The sequence below is a fragment of the Cloeon dipterum genome, chromosome 3 (assembly GCF_949628265.1).
Source record: "Cloeon dipterum chromosome 3, ieCloDipt1.1, whole genome shotgun sequence".
NCBI classification, from domain to species: Eukaryota; Metazoa; Arthropoda; class Insecta; order Ephemeroptera; family Baetidae; genus Cloeon; species Cloeon dipterum.
The window spans coordinates 23,946,345-23,957,892 of record NC_088788.1 but is presented as its reverse complement, the minus strand read 5'-3'; the positions used below and the strand labels follow the sequence as shown (position 1 = coordinate 23,957,892).

The 11,548-nt window shown below is 39.2% G+C and overlaps 2 protein-coding genes across 4 annotated transcripts in view; both read left to right on the top strand.

Moving 5' to 3' along the window:
* Positions 1–15: 15 nt before the first annotated feature.
* LOC135938624 (uncharacterized) lies at positions 16–3,226 on the top strand. The gene is made up of 8 exons (XM_065482395.1): positions 16–249; positions 402–571; positions 631–784; positions 843–1,442; positions 1,507–1,644; positions 1,706–1,858; positions 1,913–2,021; positions 2,560–3,226. The coding sequence occupies exons 1-8, from the start codon at positions 174–176 to the stop codon at positions 2,777–2,779; spliced, it is 1,620 nt and encodes a 539-aa protein (XP_065338467.1). The 5' UTR covers positions 16–173; the 3' UTR covers positions 2,780–3,226.
* A 1,047-nt stretch (positions 3,227–4,273) lies between these two features.
* The window catches only part of wake (wide awake), a 94,491-nt gene continuing 87,216 nt past the window's right edge, over positions 4,274–11,548 (top strand). For all 3 annotated transcript variants that reach the window (XM_065482386.1, XM_065482385.1, XM_065482387.1), the window contains exon 1: positions 4,274–4,400. In XM_065482386.1, coding sequence (XP_065338458.1) covers positions 4,282–4,400 — 119 coding nt within the window. In that variant the 5' untranslated portion in view covers positions 4,274–4,281. The remainder of the gene's footprint in view (positions 4,401–11,548) is intronic.

Here is an 11,548-nt window from a genome sequence, read left to right as displayed (position 1 = left end):
GTCATTGGCTCCTCGGTTCTGAGCTCTGACAGCTGAGCCAGGAAGTTGGAGCCCTAGACGATCGGAATTGCAGAGCACACAGCAGAAAATTGGGAAAAACTGGAAAGGCCGCTCATAGCTATGCAAATTCCGATTAGAATTCGTCAGTAATTGATAATTGAGGACTTGAGCGCATGGATTTCTCAAAAATGGCATTACGGATGGGATGCTACTCGCTTTTCTGCTTGCTCCTTTTTGTTCATGACATCGGTGAGTTTGAGTTTCCACTCCACTGCCTTATTTGACGTTTTTATTTAGAGGGAATTACATAACTTTTCTCTGTTGTGCTATTTAATTATCCGGCAAATATGATAATTTCATAAATTACATAATATATAATTATTTGTGTTCAATTGAATCAGGAGCTTTCGGCAGTGACTGCGAAGTTGAAATTACTGACAATAGCCCTGCAGTAGTGGGCGCTACCATATCATTTAGAGCAGAGCTGAGGTGCTCCAGAGTGCGGAATTCAGATACGAAATACAAGTTTATTTTCAAGGACAATGGAATTGACGATGACCATTTCATTGAGGTGAGAGCTGTTTTTATATTAAATAAAAATTGAATTGATGGACGTAATGTATCAACTAGTCCCCTCCGGATACAAACACCGTGCGTTATTTCAACGTCACGTACGATAGAGAGAAATATGCGCCTGGAGAGTACATTGCACAGGTGGTGGTTCAAAAGGAGTTCATCATTTGGTATGATATAACCAGCAGTAGGAAATATTTCAACATTACATGTAAGTAAACCGTCATCCTAGCACTTGTTTTAGCTTACACAAAACAAATTTATTTTAGCTAATCTGAACACTAAGATGCAAGTACTTCAAGACAACATTGTCGTCTTCTCTAAATACTTGAAAAACACCACCATGGCGCATCACCGGCTAGTTTTTTCTGAACCAGACACACAGTTTTTGGCCAAGAATGCTACCGAGGTCATGACTTACTGGTTTGTTGACTGCGTTTTTTACGGCCGATCGAGGAACAACACTTTTGCGTTTGAATACTCTGGACCAGACAGAGAGCACCATGTCGAGGCTTATGTGGTCGCGTCGTTTGATCCCCTTCCAACGCCAGCTCCTCCAACCACAACCAGTACCACAACAACCACTACTACAACCACAACCACCACAACTTCAACAACCACAACAACAACAACCACTCCTTCTACAACAACTACTCAAAAAACAACACCTGCCACCACAACTACTACAAAACCACCAGCAACCACTGCCTCAACCACGACCGCGAAACCAGCTGAAGCCCATGAAAAATTTTCATTTCCAATTATTGATTTAGACACATACGTGCCCACAATTTGCCTAAACGATTCAGTTCTACCCCCAGATCCAAAGAAGATTGTTGGTTATGCACACAAGCTACTTGAAAGCAATGGTATGTAAATTAATATTAATTCATGTATAGCCAACAATATTTATTTAACAAATATGCTGGTCAGCTCCGGTGGTAAATGTGACCATTGATGGGAATTACTGGATCAAAGAAGGAGACGTCTTGAATTTGAGTGTGAAATGCACTGGTTCGCCACCATTCAATCACTGTCTCCTGTATCATCCAGGTGCCTATAACGTCACTGGTAAGTGACCGATTAAATTTTAACTCGTTTACTGTGAGCATTAATCTTGACTTGCTTGTAGGCAACGAAACGTGCACCTTATCGGAGGTTACTGAGAAGTGTGAATTTCCGATAATGAGATACTTCTACAAGCAAAAAACTGTCACCACCATCATAGTCATCGAAAACAATGTTGCCAAGGCTGTTCACCCCGTTACGATTAATATTTATGAAGGTAGCTGCATTTACAATTAGCTACAGCTGGTCTAGTAATTTCTGTTTATTACAGTTAAAAAGCAGCCTCAGCTCTCTGTCATCATTGTCCCAGTTTCGTTTATAATCTTGGCAATGATCATTGTTGTATTTGGTGTGGCTCTCTTCATCCAAAATCGCAGAAGGTAAATATTATTTCTGAGCAAATTGAGGTCAACAAGTATTTTCTTATCAGGGTAAAATAAAACTGTCACAAGAATGGATTTAATGGATTAGGGTTTGACAACTCCACCATTAACTAAATATTTTGTTGGAGTAGGTGTCTGATAATTATTGAAACATGACAAGTAACTCAACTACTTCATTTCACAAAATCAACGAGGGGTCTTGAAATCTGGTGTTTAAACTTTACGTCGCAATTTAAGAGTTTATTGAATTATATTTATTGCTATGCACAATAGTTTGGAATAAATTGAGTTTATCTTTACTGTCATAATTTGCATCAAATAATTAGAAAAGTAATTTGTCTCATAAGTAGAGTAAATAATTGAAGTTAATATGAAAAGAGCAAATTGTTAATTAATGTTTTGGAACTTGGGATTCTGGATCTTACTTGGAAAACGTTTGGAAGTAGTGGGAAGAATCACTACAATTTCCCCATTTTAATTTAATTGGATGATTTAATTAGATTTAATCTAATAAGTTTGCTTATAATTATTTCAGATTTAATGTTGAAGTGGCAGATTTTGACTTTGCTCAGAGCAGCGAGCAGTTGCAATACAAGTCATTTCTGGGACGACTACGAGAAGCTTTCATGGACTCAATCCATCCAAACCGCGAGCATCGCGACCCTCTGATCGAGCCTGCCCCTGGCAGAAGCAGGCCAATTTGGCGTAGGAGCGAGAGTGGCTCTGAAGTCGCTGGGGATGAATTGGTTGATTAATTTTGCGCCTGTGGTCTGTAAGAAACGACTCTGTGATGGAAGGAAAAGAATTTGTAAAAGTTGCATGAGGCGGAGACTGGGAGAGCAGAGCTATTGTCATATAATTATCTCGACTAATGTTTATATATGATTAAGTTCATTGTTTATTTTGACTGATTTTTGTAAAGAGAATGCATCTTAGGCGAATATTGAATTATGCAATGCTGTACTACTACTTTAAAGAGACTGTTTGAATTTTAGGTGTATATCAAAGTTTTACGTACATTTTGATTGTGATAAAAACATTTTGAGCACTCCTTGGTTGGAAATTCTTAAGGTTTAAATGTAATGTCGTATATAATGTTTTACAGTAAATAAACCTAAATGTAACATAGGAAACTAAAGTGTAAAGCTAAAGTTAATAAACGTGCAGACATTACTCAAATCAAGATGCATGTTGTAGCCAAATCATGTGTTTCTATATATCAGTTTATTTCCTAAACATGAATATCTTGGTCAGCATTGGTATTAAGTTTGGTGCGAGTTGAAAAATGTGCAAGGTAGAAATAAAACTGTCAAGTAAATGAATATCCATATAGAGCAGGAAATTTAAACATACTGAAAGCAAAATAAAATTGTTTGGGCAGGTAAAAATAAAACAATCAAACGGTAACTTTTTTCATTTGACTCACGATTATTATGTGCCCGTAACTAACACTGATGCATTTTGTTGACTATGTGCTCTTTGGTTTATTAAACAGTTGGCATAGCTGATTTATATTTACACAAAAACATATTGTTTTTTCAGGATTATTTAAAAAAATAATTTCTGATTTCGTTAAGAATTTGAATTTTCAATTTTTAAGGAAATGGAAATGGCTCTATGAGTTATGCGTAGTTCAAATGTGCAGTGAATAAAGTCTAGAGAGAAACATAATTAACTATTTAAATAAAACTTTATTTACATAATTTATCCTTCCATAAATTTTTGCCTAAATATTAAATTAATTATCCATTTTTTTAACGTTTTTAGAGTGAAGGTTTTTTTCTTGTAATGACAAGAAAAGGTGCGTGTGCGTGATCGCATCCTGTATAAATTGCATTACAACACTGACACGATTTATCGGAGCATTGACAGGTTATAAAGTAACCGAAATAAGTAAAAACGAACAACAAACAGATGTGAAGTGACAGGGACGAAATGAAAGCAGACGAAGTGCTAGTGCCAATAATAATAATAGGGAGGGGTGCGCTTGCACCGCTTGTTCGCGTGAGGAATGCATCAGCAGGCCGCGGGAGCCAGGGTAGGGTAGGGCGGTGGTGGTGGTGGCGTTGCCGGCAAGAGAGCAGTGGTGGCGCATGGACGCTCGCTCGCTGGAGGCTCGGCTATGGCTACACCGGGCTGGTCTTGCAGCAGTTGTCGGCACCCAGCAGCAGGGGCTACATCCTCGGTTCGCCGACCCTCCGCGCCGGACTTCAGCTTTTCTTTCCGGCTGCTCTCGTCCGTCTCTCGAGTGACTGTTATGAGTTCTAATGATGAGAAGGGCAAGCAAAGTGGATTGTCCATGGATAGGGCGGCCTTCTTGCTGCTCAGGGTCAAAAAGGCGTTCAAGAAGAAAAAGAGCTCTAGAAAGGACAAAAGGTAAGAGCATATTTAAATGGCTCTGTACTGGTTGCAATTTCATTGAGACAACGCTGAACTAAAAATTGTCGTGTTAGCTAAGTTAAATGCAGGCTATTATTTTTAATATTAATAACGTTGTATTAGCTAATTGACTGAAGACTGGATTTGACAAGTAAATTCATAACTTTTAAGGAAAATTGTTTATCACACATTTTTACTTATATATTAAAGATATTCGGTCCACTTCGTGAGTTTTGTGAACCACTCATACAATGTGCACAATTTATTTAATCCAAAATTTGCAGATACAAATTTTCAATGAAATAATACAACAGAAGTGCTTTATTAAACGTATTAAACTTACTGTAGGGATAACCACGAGGCAGTATGAAATACTACAATTTTACCATTCATGCATGCTTATAGGAAGTGAAAATAGCTGGCAAATATCGTTTTTATTAGTTGGTTTTATTGTAGAGGAATAAATATAATCATTTAATTTAATATCACCCCGTTTAATTGTTGCGATTTGAGGAGGTTTTCTGTGTTGTGTAGCTCGCAACTCTTTTAAACAAAATAACGGTGTCGTTAACAGATGCAGGGTGAGAGGCGCAACCACTCCTGGCAAGGGTTGCGAATAATAAAATATAATATGCGATTACGATTTGCACCGTTAATTTAGTAAAAGACTGGACGGTCGTCATGTTAATGGCCACCTCAAATGAAATTTCTTTTCCCAGCAAGCAAACGGACCAAAATGTGTGAGTGTGTGTATTCAAGTTGGGCAGCTCACAGCACAAACAAAAGACGCGAAGAGCACTTACGTCTGAATGCACATCCTGTCTAAACGTACACACTTGGCACAACTAGTTCATCACCGCGTTATTACCCTCTCCTTTTAATAGTCTCCTATGTCTGAGCGAGGTGTCTGCTTGCAATAACATCGCTGTGTGAACTATTTTGAATTGGCCGGATCAAACGGTGTCCCTCAGCATTTCTGACTGGGGTTGCAAACGTTTGCATGCATCAAATGTCATTTTTTAATTTCCATCATGCACTTGGGTTAGGCTGCATGAATAGATAAAAATGAGTAATGTCTCGCCATTCAAACCCACAACGCCTTTTTACACTGCAGCGAATGCGTACCAATAATTTGTTTTCCGTGTCGGTGGTTTGAATAAATTAATTTGAAACAACGTTCGGTTCCCAGTTTTGCATAATATTATATACTTAGAGTAGGGATGTGCTGGCACGTGCAGTAGCAGTATTCAAACCATGCGTAGCGTGTGTGATGTATGAGTGCGACTGCATTAGCTGATTTGCGTTGCTGCAGTCGCGCGTATGTTTAGTGCTCTAATTCGCTCTAGTCGCCGCTACCTCGCGCCGTCAGATGAATATAATGCCACTATGATGATCATTAATTGCAGCCATGCATCAAGGTGTAATTTCATGATTGAGATGGTTTGATCTCGCGGCTTTCTGAGGTCACCCGAATTTTTAATATTATTAATCGAGGCAATTTGTCGGCTATGTACGTCTGATATGTTTTTCACGTCTGTAAATCAGGTCAAATCAAGACTGATAGCCATAATGCGCAGTGGGAAGCTAACTAACAATAAGCCTTTCATCCACCTCCGCTAAACTCGCGACTTTTAGAGCCACACATTTACGTTATTTTTTTTAGCTTTAAAAGTGTAGTTCAGATGTATGTTTTCAGTCGATCCATCTATTTTATATTCCATTTTTGCTACTTTGTTTTATAATACCATTCGAAATTCAAATGAAATCTAATCCATTATAGTCTCGTTTTTATATTTTTAAATACTGATCTCTGTTTTTTTAATATCTCTGTTAATTGACTAAAACCACAATTAATTATTAACTATTTCATTTAAATACACTGAAGGAAAATTGTTATAAATACACTTATATTGAAAATATGGCCCTCGTTCTTGCGGCAAAGACGTTTTTTGCAAGCATGTTCAGCTGGATAGAAAATAATAAAAGGAAGTGGCAAGACATATATTATAAATCAAGGGAAAATCAATTTCCAATAATAAGAAAAGAAGATAAGAGTGAATCAAGCGAGCCCACTTTGAATGCACGTGCTTCGGCTGCGCATTTATATCGCACAATGTGAACAAAGGCAATAAAATAATGACGCACAGGCAGGGGAAAGAGAATCAGCGCACCTGCACGCATTCCATCCTGCTGCGGAGATCACGCAAATTGGGACTGCGGGGATAGACAAGCATCGGGCAGCAGAGTGAGCCAACTCTTCGTTCGCTGCCGATCGACTCTGTGTCAGACAGTCAGCCGGTGGAAAAGAAAATGCAAGCGAATATATAAGCAATAAAAAGTTGGGGTCGCAACTTCTGTGAGTGCGAACGCCCATAATATATATATCTATTGAAAATCCATTCCACTGCGGGCGCACGGATGAGTCAGTCCCGAAAGTGCCCGTCGGTGCATAAAACGCGTCCGAGTTGCGGAAACTTTTGTGCCTCTCGCCTTGGGTGACGTGTGCTGCTGTGCTGGACCCTGTGTTTAGTCCCCAGCTCATTCCCACAGTTGATGGTATTTCATTTTTTCACAACACTCCGCCCTGTATACAGAAAAGCTCTCCTCGTACGTCCGCGTCATACAAAGAGAAAAGTGTCGAGCAGGAAAGTTTATTATTTCTTTTGCTCTTTTTGCACTCTGCCTCTTGAAATTGGAATGGATGAAATGGATCCGTTGAGGAAACGTTTCTCTTGCAGATAATACGACTACTCTAAAAACGAAAGGGTCGTTGCAGCGTGATTTCCTGCTTTAAGTCCATGAACAATTAATACTAATTGGGGCTGAAATTCTAGAGATACCTTTTTCCGTGCTACATTTGGATCGATGTATATTCTTCAGCAATTAGGGAAAAATTTCTTATGGTCATACTTAATTTTTAAATTATAACTTAATATCCTGTAACAGCCAATAGTCGTAGCGGAATCCTTTCAGATATTGTGTGCTTCCAGTTCTCGCACTCAGCTAATTTGCTGAGTGAACGTTGAAATGTGGGGGGTGAGTGAGTGAGCTCTTTATCAGCACGCGGCTCTCTTGACCATTAAAGAACACTAAAGGTATAGGTGGAAGAGAGGTCAGGGCCAAATCACTTCACTGGAAGAGGGAATGAAGCAGTCGTTTTCTGTTAGCATTCCACGCATTCCATTATATTTGCGAGTGCGTAATGGCCATAATCAAGCTTTAAAAAACTCTAGAATTTTTCAGTGGTATGTTTTCTTTGCGGTTTTATGCCTTGAGGGCATTTAAAACTCTCTTTCCAATCCCACGCATCTTCAGTGACGTGATAGATACCCATAGTTCATGGAAGAGCTGTATGTTTGCTTTCTTGCCCCTTTTTCTTGTTTGATATTTTTAGAATCGGATCTTCGCTGAAAACATATAGCAAGCTTACACGTTTTTAATAAAAAGTTTATGCATCTAGCAATCCTAGCGAGTTAAAACTACAACTTTACGGAATTGAAATGTGTAACAGCAAGAAAATGTATTATCCAATCAATTAATTGACACTATTAAGTAAAAGCCTAGATGGCCCGGTGTATAGGATTGTAATAAATTTAAAATGTATTATATAATAAATGAGTATCTGTCGAACATTATTTATAACTATACATAGCTCGCACAGTCAGAGCAAGAAATAATTGACCAGCTAATAATATTTCAAAGGGCAAAATTTAATCAAATAAGACGCATTTCCCCCGTAGCATGGTCAATTTCACAGTGCCTGGAACAAAAACAAGACAGAGCAGTTCAGCGGCATTCGCAAGGGGATCTAAATGAAAGTTTCCCTTTGAGGGAAAGAGTGGTCGGCCTGCCAGCACAGCCAACCAGGATTCGCACGAGACTAAAGTTAATTTCCTCCGCTAGCTGTAGTGGGTGTGAGTGAGAAATGGATGGATGCTCATTTTTCTCGCGTCGCGCGAGCCTACAGCTTGCGGGTCTCTCTCTCTCTCTCTCTCTCTCTCTCGCTCGCTGCCTGTCAGACCACTTAAATTGCGGGGCAAATTGAAATTAGTTTTCCCCATCACACGCGGTGCAGCCAGACTATATCCATATAGCTGTTGGCGCGTGTCTCGGAAAAGGCGTCGACGCATCTCTTTTCCTTTTAGCCAATTAAACATTATTTAATTTTGGTATGAGCGGGAATGAGCATAATTAGTGTTTACAAAAATATTCCCATTCCCATGTTTCGAAATAAATAGATGGCAAGGTTAGGAATAATACTTTTCTATTTCATAGATCAAAAGTATACACTTCATTTTCAGGACATTTGAAAACTTTTCAAGCTTGCAGTGTAGCGAAAAAACTTTTTTGGTTTTGTCCTTAAAATTACACATCTATTTATTTAACTTTTAATGTCATATTTTGAGTAAGTTTTTACGCAGCGGCATGTATTATATTTCACTAAAAGGATGAAAAGGTCGTTTGCGGAAAATTAGAAGAAATAATTAACGCAACGCTAAAACACGTTCTGAGAGCTTTAAAGGCGGCTTAAAAGTGAAAATTTGGCAATTTTGGAGGCTTTGTATACGTGCTCGAAAAAAGGCTTGGCGCTCATTTTTTTACGCGAGCCTGTAACCCACACAAAGGACGCGGTACACTTTTTACGCTACAAAAGCTATTTTAGCCCGGAGGCCTGGAAAATTTTGGAGTCAGTGTTATGGAAAAGAGAATGCGTTCGGTGCTGCATTTTCAAATCACGAAGACCGTCACATCAAAGATAGTCTCAAACGCGGGCCTGAAATGAAAATGACACGTATGGGTGAGCGCGAAATGCCATTTGCGTTCCAAAGCACTTTGCAGCAGCTCTGACGCGTTGAACTCGCTAAGGCATTATTTCATGAACGTTTTAAATACTCAAAGGGAATAAAACACAAGAAACTTTGTAATGTACCTATGCCCTATGCTATATCAGCAAGTATATATAATACATTTTCGCTATAAATAATGGAATAAAAAAGGTAATTAATTCGATTGAAAACCATCTTTCTTCCTCTGGTGTTCCTGATTAATCGAGACTATTACCACTATTATTTAATCATTAAGCGTCTTTTATAAAAAAATAATAAAAACCACCTTTTGCCATCTCTGTCATTTGGCAGTCAGTATTAGATCCCCGAACTGCTCAAATATCTCCCATTATTGCTTTTTACAATCCTGTGAACGCCTTAACAATGCGAGCCAACAGGCTGCCTGATGTAGGGTTTTTTCAATTAACTCAACCAAACTCAAGTGAACATTTTCATTTTTTCTCAAGGGTAAATTTTGTACTTGAGTTTGAACAATGAGCAAAAAGAAAAATCGTTTAATCCCCATTTATTTTGAGATTTAATAAAGTTTGCTTCTGCTCTATCATTGTAATCTGAGTTCAGTGGCGAAATTGCTTGACTCTCCCACGCACCTTGTTGGTACCGTGGTTCAATACACCGTTTAACGACCAATTATGCGTAAATTTGACTTCAATCACTTTGGTAATGCAACGTACTCGTTGGGATGATAAAACCTTATCGCGATAAAGCCCTTGTTCTCCAATGTAACTAGCAGCGAGTTTGGGTCAATGAAAAATTAATCCATCAGAACTTTGTTGGAAATAACTACTATTTACATATGCATATGGATATGGAGCGAGAGCAAGTGTGTCTACTCTGCGAGTTATCAGCGATAATTCAACTTGGTTGTAAGGCACCGAATAAACACCGTAATCATGCAAATTCGGCAGAGAAAGTGGAACTACTCCAGTTGCAGCAGATGTTTCTAATAGACTGTAATTCCCATCAGCCTCTGCCCGACGCAGAGAACAGACGCACGCTGAGCAACTAATGGCTCACAAGGTAAACAAGCGCACGAGAGGAATTCGGCTGGCGGGGCCAAGCAAACATACGCTGCACTTTTTGCATTGGAATAATGGCTGATGGCCTCTGCACGTTATGCTTAAAATTTGGCGACAGAGTAGGTAAATATTTGCGAGTTTTCATTGACGCAGCTGTCAGAGCGATATTACAATATTACATTGAGTCAAAATTGTTACTGCTTCCTCTTAATGAATTGTTTGTGACTGACAGGGCTAACAGGTTAGAACAACAAATTTTCATTTTCTCCTGCTCTCATCAAATAATAGACTATTTACTTAAATCTGTTTCAACAGAGTGTAATAATGTTACATTAAAACGGTATCCTATCCGCTCTCGCATCCACTATAGACGAACGGACTTCTATATAACTCAATATCTCACTACTACTGTTTGGACGCAGCGATGTGACAACAAGCGCGCTCCACTGCAAATAAATCGAAATAGTGTTGGTAATGTTGTAACGATGACGTTTTCACGAGAGCGGTGCTGGGTTATTATCAGTTCATCTGGGACGCTTATTGTTCCTGGCATTTGTCCAGTTAAAGAGGGAGAAAAATGTGTACAATAAATGCCTCGTTTTATCTCAACTTGGCCACCTTTTTGAGTGGATGCTGAAGCTCTAAATCCGTTAAAATGTAGCATGATATGTTATCGAGCGATCAACAAAATTTTGCGGATTTCTCTTTCCTGATGTGTAGATATATTCGCACATACGCCAGCAGTTAATCTAGAATGCGTTGGATTGGCTTCAAACCTCATTATAATTGTATTTCCTTTTATTTTCTATGGTGACTTTTACCTCGGGTTTTTAACTCGATAGTTCTTTTATATTATTTCACTTTCCAGGCATTCTTCTTTTTCTGTTCCTGATGAGACGAAAGACGTACGAAGTCATTGTCAATCTCGTACGCTTCGCGAGCGTGCTTAGCGGTTAAAAATGAGCAAAATGAGAATTCGACCGCAAGCTAGTTGTTTAACTTGTAAACATAAACAATCACCGCGAGTAATGACTCGAGACTACTGCTGTAGGAGTATTGCGTCGCTGCAGCCTGACGTAATTACTTGACAATGAATACCTCAGCGCCTTTTGCGTTTCCTGCCGCCATCAACCTGCAGCAATGGCAATGCACTTAAGGGTGGTACCCACCTCCCACCCGCGCTGCTGTTCTTTTGTTATGGAGTTGGCACCAATTTAGCGTGTCACTGACAAGCCATGCAATTCCTGCCGCCGCTATTGGTTGGCACGGAAAGGTCGAG

Coding starts and splice junctions, on each gene's coding strand:
- LOC135938624 (XM_065482395.1), top strand. CDS start 174: ATGGATTTCTCAAAAATGGCATTACGGATGGGATGCTACTCGCTTTTC. Junction 785..842: donor GAAATATTTCAACATTACAT/GTAAGTAAACCG, acceptor AATTTATTTTAG/CTAATCTGAACACTAAGATG. Junction 1,443..1,506: donor CAAGCTACTTGAAAGCAATG/GTATGTAAATTA, acceptor TATGCTGGTCAG/CTCCGGTGGTAAATGTGACC.